This window comes from Anopheles stephensi, chromosome 2, assembly GCF_013141755.1.
Source record: "Anopheles stephensi strain Indian chromosome 2, UCI_ANSTEP_V1.0, whole genome shotgun sequence".
NCBI lineage: Eukaryota > Metazoa > Arthropoda > Insecta > Diptera > Culicidae > Anopheles > Anopheles stephensi.
In genome coordinates this window covers 46,791,052-46,814,152 of record NC_050202.1, presented here as the reverse complement: position 1 = coordinate 46,814,152, position 23,101 = coordinate 46,791,052, and the positions used below count along the sequence as shown (strand labels likewise).

The window sequence follows — 23,101 nt, the reverse complement described above, 5'->3', positions numbered from 1 at the left end:
TCAATTGTTCGCTAAAACGTGTCTGTACCATCATTGTAAGAGCACTTTACAACCCCCAAAATGTGAATTCAAAACAGAACTCACACTGAGCTTTTGCATCCCACCGGAGAGCTTTCAAGATTCCCCTTCCTATTTTCGAACTCACGATCACTCACGGATCACTCACCACGAATCGCGCCGTAGCACCCTTTTCAACAACAGCTCTCACGGTGGTGCCGTCCGCGTGCGGCTTGCCGTTGTTTGTTTTGATTTTCTCGCTTGATTTGCTCCGCGTGACTGTAAGGGGAAATGCGCCCGTTCAACATTCCACAGCATGTGCGAGCTGCTGGGCCGCGGTAGCTACCACCCGGTCGTGTAAAGTCATTCGCGCGTCAAGGCGCTTCTAATAAACCGTCTGACATTCAGGTAATGAGTGTTGGTGTACGGTTGTCTGCAGCGTTCTCGATGCCCGCAGGGTGTCAGGGATGGGAGAAACATAATTAACACCCGACCAAATCCCGAGGCCATACAGATGACATCGAGGGCGGTCGGAAGGGACGGTTCCCTTTTGCGGTGGAAGGAGCAGTTAGGTGTCCTTGTTACGGGGGAAGTGTTTTTGGACGACGAGATGTTCGATCGGTCGTTGATGTCCGGTTATCAGTTTGCTGTTGAGATGGCAAGCGTGTTCAATTTAAATGGCGTTGCGTTACGGGTGACATTAAGCGCAAGTGTTTCTCTTTGTTTACAGTAGAGTACATCAAACAGTATCATTGAAGGTGTTTGATAGACATTGAACGTCTTAGGATACTTGTGTTATGATTGACAGTGATCACCAGAGAATGTTGAACTTCGTCGCTAGTTATCCACTTTACAGATACACGTGTAATACTAGCTGATTATCTTGTCACAAGTAAATTAAATTAAGACAAGATTATGTGATTCTCGAGGCAAAAAAAATATTATGGTGGAGATTTTGTACAACATTTTATTGAACTCATAAAGTTCTGAAGACTGGAAGCCACAGTGTCAGTAGATCTTCTTCATCCATTTTAAGACTATTTATTGCTGTCTCTGTGACCAAGCTTGTTAGCGTTAGCCCACCGAAACTTTTATGCTTATCATAAAACTCGTGACGAAATCCAGCATTCCAGTCAACAATCTTAATTTGTAACTTCAAAACATTCAGTTATCATGATCGAGCCTACCGTGGCGAACGTTGCAAAGGTTATAATCCGCTTAGCAGCTTCTTCAAGATGTAATCAGAAACTGTTTTCCACCGGCAAAGCTAAATGATACATTGTATCAAACGTTTTATCTGATATACGCTTCAGAAGAAAAAGCGCCTTTCGGATTTGTTTTTTGCTTGTTAAGGTTCGTGAGGAAGTCTAATAGGGCTTTATGAGGAGAAAGGATGATACTTTTTGGTTTTTATGTTTATGATTTAAAATAATTCCACTATCAATTGACATTTGAGGAGCATGATGCAAAAGTTGGACGAAACGGGTTTAAGCAGTTTATAAAAAAGTGTGTGTGCTTTAGCAATAAGTTAAAGCTGTGACCTGTAAAACAATATCTGAATAAAATGTAACAATTTTTTAACAAAAGTCTTTATTTTTTAAGCAATCCTTAAACTATCCATCCTCAAACCTGTACTAAAGTACAAAAACTTGAATGTTTTTCGAACGATCGAAATATGATTATATTTGAAACTTCTTAACTGATCAGTTTCAAAATCTTTTCATGATCATTTAAGAATGTAATGGCATCGTTCCGCATTCAGATTTCCTTCTATTGCCCAATCTTGGCGGTGGATCTGCGTTCCAGATGTGAATCGGCCAAATTTTCCCTCAACACCAGAAACTAGCTAAGCCATCTGGGACGGCGCCCATTACGCAAGTTTGTATAATATTAATGCTAATTTATTATCGATCGTTGTGCTTCTTCCTAACCTAATAAACCTCAGCACGGCCGGGCCTGAGCGCCGGCATCCTTCCTGAACCATCCAGCCAAACGATGTGATAATCGCCAAGCATCCGCTCAAACTCATGGCTCGTTTGCCCCATTACGACACGGCACGGCCATCACAGAGTCGCAAAACCGTCGAGAAAGTCTCGCCCGCCATCTCTTCCCCCCTCCCCGGAGAGTGTCGCTTCCCCGCCGCAAGATCAATCGTCGGCGTACTGCTGTGCGATCAGATCGGCCGCCTTTTCCGCGATCATATACACGGCCGCCATCGGATGCGCGGAAACCGGTTCCGGGATGATGCTCGCGTCGACGACGCGCAAATTCTCCACACCGTACACCCGCAGGTCGGGGCCAACGACCGCATAGTCGTCCGTCGGTGGCCCCATTTTGCAGCTGGACGTGAAGTGGGTCAGCGAGAACGACACGGTACGCACCGCACAGCGCCAGTAGTCGTCCGAGTCGCGCTCGTGCTGCACACAGTTCGGTAGCGGTGCGGCCCACACGGTCGCACCGTACCGACGCATCTCCTCCGTCTCGAGAACACGCTGAACCTCACGAATGCCTTCCAGCACCACGTCCACGTCCAGCTCTTCGGCCAGATAGTTCGGATCGACGACCGGTGCATCGGACAGCTTGGCACTGCGCAGCCGTACCGTGCCCCTGGACAGTGGGTGTAGATTCTGCACGATGATCGTGAAGTGGTTCTGCGTCTCGAGTGGCCGGTAAACGGCTTCATAAATGTCGTCTCGCATCCGCACACTGTTCTTGGCCGTCGTGCCCTTGTCCACCGCGAACGAACTGATCAGATTCGTAAGCTCCAGCGTTGGTCCACGTCGGCCGGCGAGCGTTAGGTTTGGGTAGGTGACGAGCTCCACTGCGGCCGGCACGGTGAGAACGCCCTTGCCCTTGAGATATTCGTAGAAGTTTTCGAACGTAGGGATATCACCGGGTGCGAAGTATCCGGTACCGTTCATCACGATTTGTAGGCCGGAAAAGCCCAGATGATCGTACAGGGTTTCGCCGACGGGAAGATCTTCCACCACCGGTATGCCGAGTGATTCCAGATGTTCGCGAGGTCCCACACCCGATACCATCAGCAGCTGCGGAGTAAGGATGGCACCACTGGACAGGATCACTTCCTTACGCGCGCGCACTTCAAACTGCTGACCATTTCTGGTGAACCGGACTCCTTCGGTCACTTTCGTAGTTGGATCGATCATAATCTTCGTAACCAGTGCACCGGTCAACGTTTTCAGGTTTGTACGCTTCTTCTGAACGGGCTGAAGATACGCGTTATACGCTGACAATCGTTGTCCCTTTGTCATCGTTGCTTGCACAGGTGATATTCCAAACTGGGTACGGCCATTATAATCAACCAGCTGATAGCCGGCTTCCTTTGCCGCCTCGAGGTAGATACGCGCATGCTCCGATCGATATGCCGATCGTTCTACACGGAGAGGACCACCTGCCGAACGGAACTTACCGTCCGGCTTTTCACTGGTAGATTTTTCAAACTTGCGGAAGTAGGGCAACACCTCATCGTACGACCATCCATCATTTCCGGCCGCTGCCCAACGATCGTAATCGTCACGATTGCCGCGGGAGAAGATAAGTCCATTGATGAGCGTGCTGCCACCAACGCCCTTACCAATATCAACCGGACAACGGCCATCGATCGTTCCTGAAGGTAAGACAAGAGGGCCTAATACAGTGCCGCCGGCATCAGTCACACCTTCACCGACCACTTACCCCAACAGGCATGACGCTGAGGTTCGCTCAAGAACTTCCAGTTGTAAGCATCGGACAGTACGGCAAGCTGGAACCCGATCGGGATGTTGAACAGCTTCGTACCATACTGGCCAGCCTCTAGCAGCAGCACCTTCCAGTTACGATTCTCGGACAGCCGGGTGGCCAACACCATTCCGGCCGTTCCACCACCGACCACGATGAAATCATACTCCACCGAATCGAGCACCTCGTTGTCTGGGCGTTAGAAGGAACATAAAACGACAAGCGAAACCGTCAACACACGTGGCGTAAATTACACACCGAGTCGACCTATATTCCGATCGTACCTTCCGTTGCGTTACGCGTCTTCGATCTACTGAGCAGTTTGTTAAACTTGTCCAGCCACGAACCACCACCAGAGCCCAGCTGGCCACTACTCTGCTGGACGAGACAACCGGCCCACAGTAGCAGCACCAGCAACACCGAACCCATCAACAATCGCACATTCACGGCCATCCTAACGCACCCAACGATCGACACCGACTAACACCGAAGGCCACAACCAAGACCCGTTCTAGCAATCCTGGATGAGACACACGCATCCGCCACGTTCGTCTCGCTACTGCTCCTCGCTTTCTCCCGGGGGACTGTGGCCCTTCATCGCAGCAAACAGGTATTTCTTCCGTTAACGTTTCCGTTTTCATTTTCGGTACGTCGTCGTGACCTTAATATGTGCCAAAGTGTAAGGATCCAGCTGCCAACGCGTGAAGCTGGGCAGTGTGGAAACGGATGAAGAACGCACGATTGTGCGCACTTACTTTTACTTCACTGGCACGACGGACGGGCTGCCAAAAATTACACTTTGATAGTGTTCATAAAAAAATGTCAAGTACGCAATTGACCCACATTTTACCGACGCTGCACCCCTGACGCTGACTCATGTTCTCTCTCTCTCTCTCTCTCTCTCCCTCTCTCTTTGATTGTGTTGCTTTCCAGTATCTTTCGTCATCTCTTATATTCTCTTCGACAATCGTGTATGCTTCGACGATCGTTAATGCGTGAGATCTTGTTTTCGCTCTCTCTCTTTCGTTTTTTTATGTTGTTACTTTCTTCTCTGTTTATTTTGCTCTTTCGATCGTTCACACCTAGTGTTTCTTCTTTTGTTAGTGTAGTTTACCATTCTTGCCATTCTATTATCTGTTATTTTTATTTGTTTTGTATTTTTAAGATTGCACCCATTTTTTCACATGTTTATAAGCACATGTTTTACTTAATTTATGTTAACGCTCAAGTAAATGTAACAAAAATGAAGCTTCGCATTGTATTTTTTACAATGCAGTTTTTACAAGAGGGAGTTTTCTGACTTGACCTTCTTTTCTAAAAGGACATTACATAATACACAAGGGCAATTCTATACTTGCAATACGTTCGGCCTACAAAAGAATAAATAAAGGTAATAGTTTAGTTTATTTTTAACTCCTGCAACATTATAATAGAAGGCATAGCTTTTGTTAATCCTTGTTATAGATTTATAGACCCACTAGAAGAATCTTGACAGCAATAGTTTTATTGAGCTAGTTGATCTAATTAAGTATTATCCGTCCCTATAAGTAATTTTGCTATAAAACTACAATGCCATAATGGTAATAACCTTGTTCAATTTATTTCTCACCCGACAGTATCACTTTTTACTTAACGTTTTCCCACGTCCTCAAACACCCATCAGACACCATTATCGAGCAATCTGTCAAGGTCGCCCGTACCGCGTTTGATATTTGACGCACGCTAATCAATCCTAATCTACCCAAGGCCAGCTCTAGATCAGTCACCGACCGCACGCACATGGACGGAGCTCAGCGTTTTGATTGAATCGTTGACCGATTGTGGCGCCTCTGACATATTGCCCGACAAGATTTTTTATTTCGGCTTATTAGTTTCACCATCAATCGATCGAGAATCTCTTACCTCACCGTGAAGCAAGCAGTTCGAACTCGGAAAGAAAATTGGTTCGATTGATTATCCGGGCCGGAGCATGAAATAGGGTAACTCACCTGCACCTCCACTTTCCACGGAGCAGCATTATTTCGACCTTTCCGAACCAGCCCTTTTTGAGGGTCACTGCAACTGAACCACCCGAGTGCTGGTGCTGGAGCACTACTTGCCTGAAGCGTGAAGCAACCGTGCATTCCCATATAATCCTCGGGTCGGTTTTCATTTTTTTGCATAATGTCAAACGCATAATGGAATTGACCTGATTTTTGCACCGAGGCGCGTTGAGCGTTTCGTTACCGGGTCCCATTCACTTTTCCACCCACGGAATATAATATTTTGCCTCTTTAGGGCGTTTAGTTTTCCCAGCGCGTTAAGCAACGGAACCTCCTATCCCAGCGGTTCGGTGCGCCGGCGGTTCCGTCCGTCTGGCGTCTCTTCCTATCGCGGCCGTACTTAAAACAATGGATGATTTATGCAAACGATACTTTCTTGCAGATGAGCAGATGCGCGCTGCTCATATACATTAGGAGGAAAATTGGGTTATTTTTATTTCGCTATAGCTCACGTATGTCGACCATAGTAAAAAAGGAGCATTTCAACAGCAATGCAATCTTGGGCTGCTCTCACCCAATTCAACGCACCCCAGGCAACGACGTTCGGTCAGTGTTGCAAATTCGCATGAAATAGGTTAGCACGGGCGAGGAACAACACTCCCGAACACCACTACTCGTGATGCATCAGTATCACAAGAGGATCGTCGCAGCCGAGAAAGCCGTGGTCGTGGTGGCTGGCTCACCTGCGGTCGAAAGGTTACATTTTTCATCTCGGTTTTGTAGCTGGTTAGTCATTTCAACTGCAACAACGCCATTTGTGGGATGCTGCAGTGGGACGTGCGGAAGCCGCTCCGAATCAATCTTCAACTCTCCGATCACGAACTGTGCCCGAGGGCTGTCTGCCGCAGTTGTACCATCATCACGGAGGATGTACTCGCATCGGCAAGCCATCACTGCATCGGGAGTGATGGATTTTGTCATCGTGACATGGTTTGTTTGGCGGATGCTACCATTCCTGTGGTTTCTGTTTTTTTGTTATCGCTGATGGGGAGAGTATGTTTTCAGCATCCGATGGACCGCGTTTGAAACGTGATTCCCATATTGGATGTGTTTCGAAAATATTGGACAAGACTCACCTTAGCAAGAAGCCTTGCGTTTATTTTATTTCAATGCGAATTTTGCTCTGCGATGCTTTGGAAAACAGATGGTTTGACGAAAATGCCATTTTGGATCTGCTAATATGTTTTCAAAATGTTGAGACATTAGTGTGAAAAAATATGCTTAAAGCTTCTCGTCTATTGGACTGTGATAAGACTGGTGATGTAAAGTCTCCAAGCGGTTAGTAGTTTTTCAACTGGTACAGAAACACGAACTCTCGACTACAGATTCATGTGGATGAGTCTATTATTCTCCAATCTTGCCCGTACGATTACCAAAAGAGATCATCTTTTTAGTCACAAGAGACAGTAGCGATGAATAAAACTCTTCTTTAACGGGCATCACCTTCGCCTCTTTCGTTTCAGGCTTTTTCCTTGTTGCAAACGCAACAGGCAACATTCCGCGAGAATTAATGAATGTGACGCCTTCTTTACATCCGTGAATAAGTTTTTTTTTTTTTTGTAAGTTTCGGTTACACTTTTGGCAGATAAAAAACTAAACGTCTTCTTTCTCTCGCTTTTTGGTTGTTACTGCCGCGTGTAACGCGGTCATTCGCCCTTTCCCTTCGCTCTCTTTCTCCGGCTCTCTCTGGCTAGATTTGCTCTCTTCGGCTGCGACCGTGGCTCATCCTTAAGTGGCTGCGTACTTCCGCGGTCGGCTGTCATCGCATTTGACGTTGACGTTGTATTTTGTCAACACTCCTTGTAAGGGACCCAATTTCTAACATTTGGAGTGAACCCCAATGCTTTTTTGTCGAACGGAAACGACTTATTGTGTCAGGTTGATAGGTCGTTGCCAACTCGTACAGGAAACACATGGTCTTTAAATATTTACTGCTTAAGCGAGCAAGTCCGGTGGCAGACGCGACTGCAGCGCCGGTCTTCACACGGCAGGACCTGGGTTCATATCCCATCCGTACTGCCTCCCCGTAGACAAAAGCTAACTACTTTGTTAAGGGGAAAAACAAGTCACAGAAAACCAAAAATGGCAGGCCGAGACCTATTTAGGCTGTAGTTCCAAGGAAGAAGAAGAAGGAAGAAGCGTGCATTTTTTATTTTCGATGTCGCCCTAAAGTCCACTCTAAATCCTATAAGGCCTCAAAAGTTTCCTAAAACAAACTGCGTTTTTCTGCTGCAACAAGAAAAAAAGATGACACACTCTGGTTAGATAAAAAATTAAAATTATCAGAAGATTTTTTAACGGTACCAGGTACCGAGGAGATAACGGTGCCAGTCTTCACACGACAGAACCGGAAATCAAACCGAATCATTTTCTAGCAACACTGGAGAAGCAATTCGCTCAGAAAATTGAGCATTTGTTGCATGTAGGAAATGATTAGGAGAAAAATTTAATAATTTGATGGCGTAGCAATACCACTTGCTATCAACGAGGACTCTTGCTTTTTTCATATTTTTTAAAAGGATTAAAAACGTTTGGAAGCCAATGTAGAATGACTGTATTGATTTTCTAGATCACAAAAAATCTAGATCACAAAATCGATGCCCTTTGATTTTTTTTAATTCACTCAGCTGGAATCATCCGGAGCATTCCCCTGTAGTGAGGACTGACCTTCCAACTACGTGGTATCACTAAGTCTAGTAAGCCAAAAATGGCAAACATGACCCAAAAGGTCGTCACGTTAGGCCTAGAAGAGAGAAAAGCTGGAACGACCTAGTTTTGAATCATTTATTAATTCTCAATATTTTTTCAAATAAAATAAAATACTAAAACAATTAGTGCAACGTATATTGCCATTTTTTGTGCTATTTTCTTGCTTCTAACGCTGCATTTCATTTTGTATGGAAAATTATACAAATTTAGCATTCGAATCGTTCACTTAAATTGAATAAAAAAATTTGTTGTTTATAAGTTTCTAATAAAAATTAGAAAATTAAAATAAACGAATAATTTTTCGAAATATGAAACAGTTTTTGAGACTAGCGCAACAATTGATACACAACTAGTATAACGTTTGGAACCGAGAGGCGCTCTGTATTGGATTTGATCTTTGGTTCTACCGTGCGAAGACTAGCACCGCTATCGCCTCGGCTACCGTTTGGCCCCAATTATTCCCCATGGTGTTACGAAATTTGAAATGAAAAATATAGCTTATCATTCTAAACTGCCGATTGCAACTGCCCAGGGCTGGAAAGAAATTGGCAAATTTAAAAACAATGAATTTTAATATGTTTAATATCTTAAGCCGAGCCGGAAAAGTGCAATGAAGTCCAACTCTACCAGAAAATTATCCATTTAAACTTGAGTAGTGGTCAGGAATAACTGGAGCGTTACAATATTCAGAAATCCTGTGAAATTTAAGAAGAAGGTCAAGAAGGAATGGGGAATATATAACTACACACAAAATTTATTTAAATTCGTTAAAAAGTATTCATGTGTTAGCTTGGATCGGCGCATAATCTTAGCGGCGTTTCTGAATATCATAAAATTGCCTTCATGTTTTGCTAGCGTTTCATTGCTGAGAGATCGTTTCCTTCTTATTTCTTCATTAGAAGATTTTGACACATAATTTGACACACAGAATAAGCAAACATAAGTTATTCAACTAATTGCTGTTATACTATACAATTTAATTTCCTTACTCTTTAAGTTCTTCTCTAGCACACCACGATTGCAAATGCAAATTAAAAACGTTGCATATGAAAATCACGTTTTAATACTAATGACCAACCAACAGCCTTGCATTGACATAGATGATTGACGAACTGCCGCTAAACCATTACTAAAAGCATAGCTCTGAGGAATTTTCTTGCCTTGTAAACACCCAACAGACAGCCGTTGCACATTCGTAATCGAATTTAGACGGCAAAATAACTCACACACTTACGCAATCCGACTGCAGCGTCCGAAAGTCGTTGAAACAATAGCTTATGACACCAAGTGTGAATGGTTTAGGATGAGCCGTTTTTGACGGTTGCGTTGTTTTTTTGTGTTTTGCGAATAAATGCCACCGAATTTCATTCCCAATTGCAAGCTAGCTTAGTAAGCCGTTGATCGTTAATCTAACTCATATTTCCAACTGGCGGGAAAAATGGGTTCCAATTCGATACAGGCTTAGCGCATGCGGCTGATGATGCATCCTCTCCGGCCCTTGGTTAAACGTTAATGCACACGTTGCGCAAGCTACGCTACCCTAGTTTCAGGAGAAAAATGGACTTTTATCGCGCGTGGTGATAGAATAAAGCCCACGGGCCTGTCCAGCACTCGATGGTTCGCCTCCCATTTTAACCCGCTCCGTCGACGGTCCGTAGGGAGCGTTGCTTTTCAACGGACGAGCACCACCAGCATCACGCTGTATCTCGTCCAGCGAATCGACCCGGCTGGCCAGCAACTTTTCCTCCGGTTCTAGCAACGATTCCACAAACAGTTCCCAGGCACGCGAGTGGGAACACAGTCCGACCACGTTCAGTCCACAGCCCGGCTGGTGCGTGCCACCGTTCGGGTAAAAGTCAGCCGTCCCGATCGGGTGCAGAAATCCGAGCAGTCCACCGTTGGTGTGTATTACCTCCACGTACATTGCGTCCTGCGGTCCGATACGATTTTCTGGCTGACGGATCGAGAACAGTGGTAGGGCCGGATCGAGGGCGATGATCGTATGCAGCTGTCCAGTCTGTATCATCTTGCCTGCGATACCCGCAACGTGAGCTCCAAGACTGTGCCCGACAATGTACACCGATTCCATAGCTAGGCCCGTGTGCTGCTGAAGTTCATCGAGCAACTGCGCCAATGATTGACCGACGACCGGGACGCATCCGACGGCACGCACATAGTTCCAGTGCATCGAACAGGCGGACCAATCCACCACAATCACGTTGTAGTCCCACAGGAGCAGGTATGTATCGCGAATGCTTTCCGCAATCGGTGAACTTTTGCTGTTTTGCCACCCGTGCACGACGATTCTTGTTGGGCGATCCGGACTGAAGGCGGAGCTAACCAAAGACTCCCTGTTTCCTAGCTCCAGGCGGTGAGCTTCATCACCTGTATCGCGTCGAGTGTAGAGCAGAAATTCAATATTCGTTGACGATAAAGATGATCGATGGCTTTTCATCACAGCCCCAACCGAACGTCGATGTGTCCAGATCCATTCGTCGACCAACGTTGGAATGCGTACCCATTCGTCTAGATCGTTTTCTAGGAGTTGGTTGGTTTGCGCCGCTGGTTTAACTACCACCACACACTGTACACTTGCTGCCAAGAGAGGAAGCAGTGCTAGAACCGAACCGAAAGGATGCACCATTATGATCACCAGCTCGAACGCGCGTCGTCACCACTGAATCGACTGTTTGTGTTTGAAATCGGTTCCACCCTGTAACGCACCTTTATCTATCGTTTTCTACCCCGTGGACACCGGTACCGTGTCCGATAAGGAGTGCTGAGACCGTGAAATCTACACAGCAAGGTCAATCAGGTGAATTCGTACTTCTTTCACAGTGGCGTGGCACTGAACCTACCTCAAGGCGACTAGTTTTTATCAGGAAAAAGAGATCGGCGTTTAACGATGATGATAGGCGACGGCTTGCCAATGTCCGATAAGACGATTTAATTCCGAACCATAGCGTTAATTACTTAACACTGCATTGTGCAGCTGATTACGGAATATAAGGTTATGGGAGATTTCATTTAGGTCCTCGTATCTGCTGAGCGGGGCTGGAGTAAAACGATTTATAGAGATTTAAGATAAGACTAAAAAAAGGTCTCCGAGTTGGGATTTCTGAGTGTAACTTAATTTGGACCCGTGATGGTGATTCAGTTAGGGAATTCTGTTGCTGTTCTAAAATAAACTTTTTAACACATTTAATTAAATTTCATTTAATAAAACCAATGAATCTATTGAAGATTATATCGTAGTCACCATTGCCACAATTATCAGCCCACTAAAATCTTTAGGGTATTTTTGATCTATACTACTCAGCCTCTGGAATCCCCGTCCATCTTTAAAGTAGATCACGTCATTTATCAGGATAAAATTAACTTGCGATCTTACGCGCCATTTCCACCCGCCCAGGGTCAACGTATTCGTAACGTAACGTAACCTCCACAGGCACTCTCTGGTGTAGGTATGTTCGGCTGGGGTTAATGTATTTAAGCGCACGTTTAGTGCACGATGTCTGGACGCGATTCTGTTCCCGCCACACACGCCATTCATCTACTGCAATGGCCCATCACACCGACACACACGAGCTCACCAGCTATCTCGTCCAAGCGACCAAACAACCTGGTCAGCGAAGGGAACCAGAATTCTTCCCTGTATCAATCATACCAATTATATGTTGATCATTTTTTTATGATAGCGTGCACTGATCTGAACGTCCGCCTCTTTTGCACCCCCGGGGCCAGGGAAATCCGTACGACAGTGTGCGTAATTAGTTAATGTTACACATTGTCTCGCCGTCAACAAACATGCCCCCTCCCATGAAACTCGGCGAGCCTGGTTATATGGCAAGCCGGGCCATGGTTTTAGATGGCGACCGCTTTTAGCACTGTGAAACAGATTTAATTATCATATAATAGCGTTTCATTCACGGGTGATCTTCATAGCCGATGGACCATCGTTTTCGGGGGATGATGTTGTTTGAGATCGTCTCCGGGGTGGTCCAAGCTGAACAAGATCAGTGGGGCTCGCCTGGGAGGATGTGCATGTGAAACATCGCAACAATGGTATTGGTTAACTTGTTGACCAATAGCTGCCGTTGTGTTTGTATTGCTGGTCAAGATCTGTGTGGTAGTGGTGATAACGGGGATGTCGAACTGGCAGGTTCAGCTAGAAAATTGCGAGATCTATTTAGGGGTTAAGTTTGCCGTTTTCTTGACACTTGCAACTGCATAGACAGCACGACCCGACGACAGTGTTGACGTAGTAGATGGAATTCCGTGGTGTTTGGGTTTTTCTCAACAATCACCACTACACCCAGCGATTGAAGCTTCCAAGTAGATCCCGACCGAGCCGGAGCCAGTTATGATTTATAGCTCTGCAAGGGTGGCGCTGACATTGCAGAAGAAGTCTGAACTGCTCGCACTGCAGACATCTTGCGTGCCAGGAGCAACTGCTACCTGTTGCTGCTGCTGCTGCTACCATCAAGGTCAATTATCTTGCCACCTAAGGCCGAGAGGCGAATTACAGCTGGGCTCATTTAAAGTCAGCCCACTCCAAACCGACGACAGAAGCGCCTGCCTGCCAGGTGACTCCACTCAGCTAGCCAAACACTTCCAACTACGATCGTCCGTGCTTTGATCGACAGTGTGATCGTGGCAGGTGTAAAAGTGACAAGTGACAGTGTTGTGTTGTTATCTGAGCCGCAGAAGGCAATTAATCGACGGCCGGACGGTAGCTATTGTATGGTGAGCCTTGTGATGCAGCTCCTACTGATCGTATGTGCGTTGCTGTTTGGCTGTGTTCGGGTATGGGGTGAAAATGCCTTTATCGATAGTGCACCGGAAGGATACTACGACCGTAAATCGTTAGTTGGTAATGTGCAGAATTCAAATTGATGGTGAGTGAGGTCACCTGACTTTATCCGGCTCATTCCAGATTGTCCCAGTCGGTTCTACAGTGAGGATGTTTCCAGCGCACTGGGGTTTTTCATTTTTGGCGGACGTCGAGCATTGCTGAAGGAGTTTCCTCATATGGTAAGTATTAGATGTCTGTCAGCACAACAGTCCAAACAGGTTATTCTTGTGGGCAAAGTCATTGTGCGGGAGATTGTTGCGCAACTCCTCGGTACCGAGTTTGTGAGAAGATCGCACCGTTCCGCTAGGAAAGTGATTACCTTGAAGCATACCAGTGACCATCAGTGACTAAGCGTTAGAATTAATTTCCACCAATATTCCTACTGCCAAGATTCCAATATACGTGGTGATCGACAGTGTATTACCTAACACTAGCAATGATACGATCGGTGCGATATGTTTGGCTCTCAATATATCTTAATATCCCCTTGCAGGCAGCGATCGGATGGACGGACACGAAGGTATCGCCAACAGTGGTGCAGTACAAATGTGGCGGTTCGTTGATAGCTGCCAAATATGTTCTAACGGCTGCCCATTGTAAAGTGGACGATGATAAGTAAGTGTTACCGTATGCGCGAGTGATGGCTTTTAATTTCCGCGGAATTCGTTACAGAATTCCACCCGACTCGGTACGCCTTGGCGATACGAATTTGGCCACCGTCGAGGACGACGAAACGGCACAGCAGTTCAGCATCGTTAGCTTTACCGTGCACGAGAAGTTTAAGAAGAACCGCAAGTACTACGATATCGCACTGATCGAGCTTGATCGGGAGGCCAGCTTTAACACCGCCGTGTGTCCCATATGTCTGTGGCCGCTGGATAATTTGAGCGAGTACAGTTCAAGTTTGCGTGCAGTCGGCTTTGGATTTACATCCTACAGTAAGCGTTTCTTGTGATCTCGAACTGGTGCTCTTCATTTCGTTACTCTTTCATATCATTTTTTAGCTTCGGGAATGAGTCCAACGCTGCAGAAGGTCACACTGACGCACTACGATTCCGAATCCTGCAACAACGAACTCCCGAAGGATGCCCGGCTGCGGTACGGTCTAACGTCGGATCAGTTCTGCACTAAAACGCCTCACAAGGACGCCTGTCTGGGAGATTCCGGTGGACCGCTGCAGATCGATCTGTCCGATGTGACCCGTACCATCCCGTACCTGACGGGCGTCGTATCGTTCGGGACTGGTTGTTGGGATGGATCGCTCGGTGTGTACACGAAGGTATCGAGCTACATCGATTGGATCCGTGAGCGGGTGAACGTAACGGCCGATCCGATTGAATGTGCGAGAAACACGGAATGCTTACCGGCGAGACCGTTCTCCGACAGTCGGCTAAGTCCACAAAATAATTCTCCCTTCTTTAAGGTAGGCTCAGCCCGTCTAAGATGCTACTAGGCAGAGATCCACCATTTTTCTTCGTTTTGTTTCGCTTCAAACAGGTTAATCTTCGCAAACCGGACAACAGCTCCTTTCACCAGTGCAGTGGAGCACTAATCGATTACCGACACGTCATCACCGCAGCCGCCTGTGCCGTACGCAACAACGAACAGCCGGCGTTTATCGAGGCAAACAACGAGCTGGTAGAAATAGTGGACATCGATGTACATCCCAAGTACATCACGGGTAAAAGCTATCACAACCTAGCGGTCCTTACGCTCGCCAAGTTTTACAACCCGAACAAAATCTATCAAATTATTGCACCGGGTTGCATCTGGAGGGAGGATCGCATTACCGATCCGATCGTGTTCTTTTCCGGCTACGGTCCGGAGGTGAAGAATGTGCCGGAAGATGTGGCGAAAAATGTTTCGCTCAAAATACTGGTCGCGCTCGTCACGGAAAATGGCCGCTGTGAGGCGAACGACGCGTGGAAGGTGAACAGCACACTGTGGACTGGGTTTAACAGCGATTTCCTGTGCACGTACAATCCGATCGATTTGGTGCCGGGGATTTGTAAGGTATGTGGTTCATTGGAGATCGGACATCATCATGAATGGCGGTTTATGGGTGTATTTTTCTTGCTTTTTTGTTGTTGGTTGTAGCTTGAGCCAGGTGGTGCTGTGTCAAACTTCCGGCGGGATAACATTGTACCGTACGTGTACGCTGTCAACACGATGGACGAAGGGGCATGTGGAGGAGCTCAGAATCTGTTTGTTGCGACGCGTCTGGCGCCGTTCTATGACTGGATTGAATCAATTATCCTGAGACATCTGCCCGAAAATGATCCGCTTCTGACGTGTAAGTACATCGTTGGGATATTTGATTGAGAGTTTTCTCGCTATTGGGTCAATGTTTTCTGAGCAATGGAGTATAAATAATTATTAAACCTAGTATTATATTAAAATCTTAGCAAATAGCGATGTTAAACTAGGAATAGAGAAACTTACTGTACGTTGCTTAGAAACGAGAGCCTGCCCTGCTTTCAAACCCTAAAGCACATGTGGCTTTATGAAGAAGCCTAAGATGTAGACTTCATCATTCATCAGCTCGTAGAATACAGTCGAGATGCTTGATGCCATCTCTCTCGTTCCTGGTGACAAAAACTATGTCATTGAGATAGGAATTAAGGATCAAGGATAGTATCAAGAAGTCAAAAACACGATCGACTTTTGTAGTTTTAAGGAGCATTATTCGTACTATGATGACTTTGAAAATTTTCTTCCCCGGTAAAAAATGGTTGGGTTTTCGTAGTGTTATGTCTTAACTCACTGAGCTCGAGATGATCATATGAGAGAAGCTACGCTGCAAGATTTTGCAGGCTATCAAAGCAAGTTCTTGATCTCTCTAATTCCCTCGTAGTAACGAGTATCTCATATGCGCTAGCTCGAATAAAATATCGATGAGCTAGCTTACGAACTTGGGGCGGTCCGATGGATGAGGCGATAACGGCCCTGGATTGCACACAGCACAACCGGGGTTTAAATCCCATCCCAACCACCTCCTTGCACCAAGGCTGTGACTACCTTGTCATGTAGTGCCGGGATTTATCCACAGCACAATATATTTTTAATACGATGAAGTATCATTGCCTCATTTTCCATATCCCATTCCAGCAATCCGCTTCGGTGGCGAAGATCCGGACAGCCCAAACACCAGCAGCAGTTCCACCTCGAACAGCATCGATCAAATCAACCATCCAAATCGTATAGGTAAATAGCAACGTGGTGACCTGCTTTTCATGCAGCAAAAACTACAACCACCCCAACTTCACAACAGTTCCACTCATTCTTTCAGATGTAATAACAAATCATATAAAACCGTACGGAAGTGATCTGATGCCTGGCAGACCGTTCACCACCAAAGTAAACAGTAAGTACAGCAAACGGTCTGTTTCATGTGTGTTCGCTTTCATTTCTGTGTTGCACCATCCGTACCTTAACAGTTTATCATCAATCATTGAACAACACGCCCGAAACGTACGAAGTGTACGGACCTCATATCAGACATTCGCCGAAACCTGGTAACATTGAAAAAGCGCCTTCATGGCTTTGTTCATACTACTGCTGCTACTACTTATTCTACTGTTGTATTATTCGTTTTATACAGTGCCTCCATTACGGCCTCCATCTTCTTACCACCAGCAAACGGTAGTGCAAGTCGTGCCCAATACAATACAGCATAATGACGTACACATCGAACTAGTTCCTTCCGTTGAACTACCGGCGACACATCACATCGTTCAGGGGCAGGCAAACAATCTTGCCAGCAGCCCATACCGGGCCTCACACGCCAGCCTCCATCATCCGGGCCAAACATCGGCCCCCTTACGCTACGGACCCATACCGAACCGGTCACCTGCGACCCTGGTCGACCACAATCAGCTCGTGTCAGTTATTCGTTCGATTGAGCTGTACGAGAACGGACTGTGTACACTTCCGGCTGGGACCGCTGGCAGATGTCTGCACTATACGCGCTGTCCTTCGCTGTACTGGAATGGCCGGATGGTGGACATATATCATCGCTTGAACCTGATCTCTTTCTGCAACCGTGCGCAGCAAATGGTCTGCTGTCAGGTATGAGCAAACCACGGACTGCGGGCACTGGGTCAGCAGGAGCGCTTTTGGGCAGAACAAAAAAACGAGTCATAATAAAACTGTATTTATTGTAAAGTGTAATGTAAGCAGAAAACAAGCATTATTTGCCTTCTGTATTTGATGAGTGTTTTACTCGTTGGACGAGTGGATTTTTAGCACTCCAACGCAGTACACAACATCTCCCGATCGCGTCCGACCGTCCGACCTGCCTATAAATGACTCCCTTTCACTACTCTAATTGCAACATTAACCCAATGAACACTTCCTTTACCACTGCTCGATCAACGCTCGTGAGCAGGCAATATCTTGCGTCGAATCGTGTAAGGAGGGTAACCTCCTCAGTAGCATACTCTACTGGCCGACTGGTGGGCAAACTGATTACAACCGCTTATTGACGTTTGATTACGCTCGTAAATTAAATAATCACCAGCAGAAGCTCACTCGCCACTCGTCACTCGGCGGGAGGTCTCGGGAGGTCTTGAGGCGGTCAATGCAAAATTAGGAACAACCGCAAAAGGTGAGTTAGTTTTCCACCATCATGCGCACAATTGTAGCATTACGCAATGGTCCTGCGCAAAAGGCTAGCTGATGGTGCTCTTGTTTCTCTCATCTTCCAGACGTGCCAGAAGGTTTCCCAATCGATTGGAGAACAACAGAGACATAAGCTTTCAACGCTCTACCAAGGGTATACTGCGATGTGAACAATGTGGAGGACTTCCAAATCGATTTAATCACTCATTGTGGCAGCTCAGTATAGAGGGGTAGTATCTGGGCAGAAAAATTCTAAGCCCAAAGGCCCTACTCGATGAGATTTGGTGAGAAAATTTGCTCCTCATTGCCATCATAGTATGTTTGGAAGGAAGTGCTTTGAGCATCTTGTACTTCGAACAGTGGTAAGTGCAGTAAATCACTCACCTTTCATTCGGCACAGTGAAATAAGTCGACGATCACTGTCTAGCTTGATCTACATTTTTGCTTCTCTCTCTCTCTCTTTCTCTCTCTGATCTTCTGACTCACCGTAAACACTACCAAAACAATGGACCGATTTTCGCACGTAAATCATACAAATTGATCAGTCCTTCAGCCGACTATATAGTTCATAGACTCCGTGACCAATCTAGTCCATTCCATGGTTCATTTGCTCCGTAGTACCGGAGCCCTTCAATGTGCGGCTTCTGATGTGACCCGTGTTGTATTTTCTTTTCTAAAGCTGTCTTTTTCGTTTAATCTTTCCACCAGTCAGCACAAGTACAATGCGCGAATCAGTTCGTTTCAGCTTTGAGACAGCATGTAGCAATCATCCTGTGTAAACAAACATCAATCTGCAAATCTAGTACTATTGCTGCTGCTGCGGTCAAATTTGATTGTAGGTATGTATCACTTGGTCACGGCGATCGGCCAATACCGGCCATGATGGGTACGTCGCATTTATACATTCTAGCATACATGTACGTACTATGTATGTGTTCATTGAACTCGTTTCAAAATGATCGTCCATGGATTTGCTCTCCACGGTTGGTACGGATAATTACTTTAGACCTTAGTTTTCCCACCAAACTTGGATCATGCGACGTTTTTGACATGATCTTATGGGTGAATCCAATTGCGATATGACAATAGGATGGTTTAGGTATGGTGCAACGAGGTGAAGACGACCATCTTTTTATCTTATTCCAATGGTAACGACATAGAACATTTCAAAGTCGTCTCATTTTTATCGCCATAAACCTCCTCAAAATTGATAAGGAAAAAGCTATGTAGGAGTTCGGATGAATGAGCGATTAAGACACGTGACCAGGAGTTTGGTCTGGATGATGCTTATGTTGCGTTGTCTCTTCAGCTAGCTTCAGATAGTAATGTTCGCTCAAGGAACAACAAATGGCAATATTATCGGAGGATTTTGGTTCATCTTATAAATTGTCTTCAATCAGTTTCTTAAGTTCAAACCCAATGAATCCAAACAATTAATGTTTTGCTCTTCACAGTTGGATCCTTCTTTTATGTTTCCTTTCGCCGATAAGATAGTTTTTTTTGGGAACTTCGATCAATGAGCGCAATTCTTCATGAACTTCTAAATAAACCAAAAAATAGAATAAGTTACCTAAGGAATGTTTCTTTAGAAATTCTATTTGAAATAGCGTTCTATGGCGATCATTTTTATTACCTCGATGAATGTATAATGCTTCATCGATTCTTGAGCAGCTTCTTATGTCCCACAAGCTAAACTACGCATCCCGATCGAGTTCTGTCCATCATTGACTAAGCCTCAAACCAAGTCGAAGTATTGCTAATTGCCACACAACTGAAATGGCCGCATTTACTAAAACATGCAGCTGCCATACTTTTACTAGGATCCTAATAAGATTTTAATGTCAGTAAATTGTTAGGAACAAAGTTAACTTACATTGGTTAGGAAACATCTCCTTCTCCAAGCCGTGAGGCGGCACCTTAACCCGGGTGAGCTCGCACGAGATGAACTTTATAAAGTAAGCGAATAGATTAATCTTATTCGGGGACAGGTATCGATCGATCATATTGATCTTAAACCGATGATCAATATCTTGATACGAACCCAAAGCTTGCGATGTTAGATATTAATCCGATAAACTTTTTTTAACATTAATATATTGCCTGTTCCTGTCTAGCTTAAAAAAGCGGCACACATTTTTAATTGCCAGCAAAGGATTTTCTTGATCGAGAACATTTAATTTCATCGCTGATGACAGCATTTGACAGCTGATGAAATTAAATGCTCTCTATTAAAAATCCACTGCTTGTTTATACAAATATATGACTCCGCTCGTCAAAAAGTGTAGTCAGTCGGAAAATCGGAAAATCTGGTACAGTTTCGGTACTTTTAAGTCTGATATAAAATACTGCAAAAATAGCAAAATTCTGATGGGACACAAACGCTAAGTATTGTGCTACTTTCTTCAATTTGTGTCCTCGGTTGTAATGACAAACTAAGCAAACCACTTTTAAAATAAAAGCGACATCCACAAGACAGGAAGCTGGCAATGGCCAATGGTTTCCTGCAAGCAGACGTTCAGCATGCATACATTTAAGCGCCCAAAACATGCATGTCCCATCCATTTAGCTTCCTTCTCTGCAACACGGCATACGTGCAGCGTACGCAAGTTAGCAACGAGCGTCGGTAATCGCTAAATCAGCATTGGGAGTGTCGTGTTGTATCCAACGCGACGAGTTATGCTGATGCGGCGATCGCTGCTGGGCCGTTTATGGGCCGATAACGGAATCGGCTGAATTCAATAAAATAGTTAATTTCAAGACACCGAACTGTAAAAGACTCTTTCTATCTATTCAGAAAGAAAAGTTTTAACTGGCGCCCGAATAGGGACCTGACAAAAAAATCAGCGGGAAGTGTATAAGTTAAAAAAAAATCCTATAAAGTTAGCCATTTAAAAATTGTGGCTAATCTCGTGGTTGAAGGAGCCATCATAATAACGAAGCGAACTTTGGGACACCGTGGTTAATTCCCGATTGCTGCCAGCGAGCCCCCAGTCATCAGAAGGATAAAAAGGAACATCTTGCTGTAGCTGCCCAATTTTCCCCCGAAGAAAAAGAAGTCAGATGCCCATGGAAATTAACTCAACCATACTGTAAGTAAAAACCTAAAAAATCCGAAATCAGTGAAATTTTGGTGTTTAATTAAATAGCTTCTGCTGTAATTTGTTAGTGGTGAATCGTGATCGTGACAAGTGTTAAGTGAAGTGAGCATTTAAAACACAAAAATGACCAATCCCAACACTGAAATGGTTCTACGATCTTTCGTGGAGATGGGAAAAACCCCTGACTTTTTGAGGGATGTTCCTATTTTTGATGGAAACCCAAATGAGTTGATGAATTGGATTTCGGATGTGGAAGATGTTTTTATCATGTATAGAGATCTTCCTGACGACTCTGTGCAGTTCCATCTGATCGAACGAACAATCAGAAGGAAAGTCCGTGGAGAAGCTTCCGATGTGTTAAATGCAAATAATGCAACATGTAGTTGGCATCAGATAAAATCTATCCTAATGCTTTACTATAAAGATAAGCGTGACGTGAAGACCCTGGATTATGAATTGACGTGTATTCGTAAGGGTAATTCGGAAAGCCTCGCCGGATATTATAGCAGGGTTAACCAATTGTTAGCCGCTATAATAGCACAAGTTCAAACTGACAGTAAGTACTCTCTGCATGCAAATGTCCACATAAACTATTTCAGAGAGAAAGCTTTGGATTCGTTTATTAGAGGTTTAGAAAAACCATTATCCACTTTATTAAAAACTGCTGACCCGAAGACCCTTAGCAAAGCATATCAATTTTGCATTGATTACTTTAATATGGACGTTCGATCAGCACCTTTTAAAAATCAATATGGAAATCAAAATTCTCTTAATATTCCCAAGCCAAGAGATTTAGGCTTCGAGCCTCAACCCCCTAGGGTAGCACCCAGAAAAATTGTTTATCAACCAGTACCCCCTCCTAGAGCAGCGCCTCGTCCAGCTCCACGATACAATTCCCATTACCTGCCTAATCAGCAATATACCCCACAGAGGCAACAGCCCGAGCCAATGGAGGTAGATAGAAGTATAAATTCACGTCATATTGACTATGGTAACAGACCCACATATGGCGAAAAAAGACCAAGACCACCATCAAGTCAAGAAGCGTGGGTAAAGAGGCAAGCTCACCCATTATATGCTCATCAAATGAATAAAAATGCCAACGACGCAAGGTATTGTCACGGACAAACAATAAATGAATTTGAGCTCACAGAGCAAAACAATCTTGTTGACAAATTACAAAACATAAATTTGCAACACGAGCATGATCCGTTGGAGGGATCAAGTCGCGATGGTCAGAACCATTTTTTAGAGTGGAAGATGAGTTGGTAGTTCCCAGCCTTCCTTTTATTTATCTTAAAACTACCATTGGAAACTTTCCGTTTTTAATAGACACAGGTGCTAATATTAATTTAATACATCCACAATTGGCACGTGCATATGAAATCAGTAAACCGTACGAATTTTCAGTAGGTCAAATAAGTTGTGCAAATAGTACATTTGCTCCTACTAGTGCAATTAATATAAATTTTTTCCATCCCAAAATTGATTTTGAAGATCGCTTTTTGTTACACAAATTTCACAATTTTTTTTATGGAATCATTGGAAATAGCATGTTGAAAACATTGAAAGCTAAAATTGATCTAGAAAATGACCAAATCACATTGAGTAGAAACTCTAAAAGATTCGTCATCCCAATCTCATACTATTCTCCACATAATCGGTCATCCCACAATTTGATCCGAACATCTCATCTATCCAAATTAGAGCTAGAAAAACTAAACCAGGTTTTAGATAAAAACAGAGATGCATTTTACAAACCAGACAGTAAACTAACATGTACAACCAAAGTGGAATGTGCAATACACACTTCAGACGATACACCTATCCATCAAAGAGTGTATCCATATCCTGCAGCATATGCTGACGAAGTAAATAAGCAAGTTGACAAGCTATTAGCGGATGGAATAATCAGACCGTCTCGCTCAGCTTGGACTTCACCGGTATGGATTGTGCCAAAAAAACCGGATGCATCAGGACAAAAGAAATTTAGAATGGTTATCGATTATCGAATGTTAAATGCTAAAACCATCTCCGAAAAA

General features: G+C 44.7%; 3 protein-coding genes across 6 annotated transcripts; 1 reads left to right on the top strand and 2 right to left on the bottom strand.

The window, feature by feature from the left end:
- Nucleotides 1-1,613: 1,613 nt before the first annotated feature.
- On the bottom strand, nucleotides 1,614-4,205 carry LOC118506987 (choline dehydrogenase, mitochondrial-like). Its single transcript, XM_036044859.1, has 3 exons — nucleotides 4,020-4,205; nucleotides 3,694-3,927; nucleotides 1,614-3,625 (listed from the first exon to the last, which is right to left on the bottom strand). Exons 1-3 carry the CDS (start codon nucleotides 4,186-4,188, stop codon nucleotides 2,145-2,147), a joined length of 1,884 nt encoding a protein of 627 aa, XP_035900752.1. The 5' UTR covers nucleotides 4,189-4,205; the 3' UTR covers nucleotides 1,614-2,144.
- Nucleotides 4,206-9,442: 5,237 nt separating this feature from the next.
- On the bottom strand, nucleotides 9,443-11,270 carry LOC118506986 (endothelial lipase-like). The gene has a single exon (XM_036044858.1). The coding sequence runs from the start codon at nucleotides 11,128-11,130 to the stop codon at nucleotides 10,033-10,035; it is 1,098 nt and encodes a 365-aa protein (XP_035900751.1). The 5' UTR covers nucleotides 11,131-11,270; the 3' UTR covers nucleotides 9,443-10,032.
- A 1,630-nt stretch (nucleotides 11,271-12,900) lies between these two features.
- Nucleotides 12,901-17,509, top strand: LOC118506985. 4 transcript variants are annotated; one of them, XM_036044854.1, is made up of 11 exons: nucleotides 12,901-13,359; nucleotides 13,423-13,520; nucleotides 13,835-13,956; nucleotides 14,014-14,279; nucleotides 14,346-14,764; nucleotides 14,839-15,354; nucleotides 15,439-15,634; nucleotides 16,450-16,545; nucleotides 16,631-16,705; nucleotides 16,779-16,856; nucleotides 16,943-17,509. In XM_036044854.1, exons 1-11 carry the CDS (start codon nucleotides 13,230-13,232, stop codon nucleotides 17,413-17,415), a joined length of 2,469 nt encoding a protein of 822 aa, XP_035900747.1. In that variant the 5' UTR covers nucleotides 12,901-13,229; the 3' UTR covers nucleotides 17,416-17,509. The 4 variants fall into 4 exon arrangements, with proteins under 4 accessions (XP_035900747.1, XP_035900746.1, XP_035900750.1 ...); XM_036044853.1 differs by having other exon boundaries at nucleotides 16,613-16,705; XM_036044857.1 differs by lacking the exon at nucleotides 16,779-16,856.
- Nucleotides 17,510-23,101: the final 5,592 nt, after the last annotated feature.

Coding starts and splice junctions, on each gene's coding strand:
- LOC118506987 (XM_036044859.1), bottom strand. CDS start 4,188: ATGGCCGTGAATGTGCGATTGTTGATGGGTTCGGTGTTGCTGGTGCTG. Junction 3,928..4,019: donor GACGCGTAACGCAACGGAAG/GTACGATCGGAA, acceptor TCTAACGCCCAG/ACAACGAGGTGCTCGATTCG. Junction 3,626..3,693: donor TCAGCGTCATGCCTGTTGGG/GTAAGTGGTCGG, acceptor TCTTACCTTCAG/GAACGATCGATGGCCGTTGT.
- LOC118506985 (XM_036044853.1), top strand. CDS start 13,230: ATGGTGAGCCTTGTGATGCAGCTCCTACTGATCGTATGTGCGTTGCTG. Junction 13,360..13,422: donor CGACCGTAAATCGTTAGTTG/GTAATGTGCAGA, acceptor GGCTCATTCCAG/ATTGTCCCAGTCGGTTCTAC. Junction 14,280..14,345: donor CTTTGGATTTACATCCTACA/GTAAGCGTTTCT, acceptor ATCATTTTTTAG/CTTCGGGAATGAGTCCAACG.
- LOC118506986 (XM_036044858.1), bottom strand. CDS start 11,130: ATGGTGCATCCTTTCGGTTCGGTTCTAGCACTGCTTCCTCTCTTGGCA.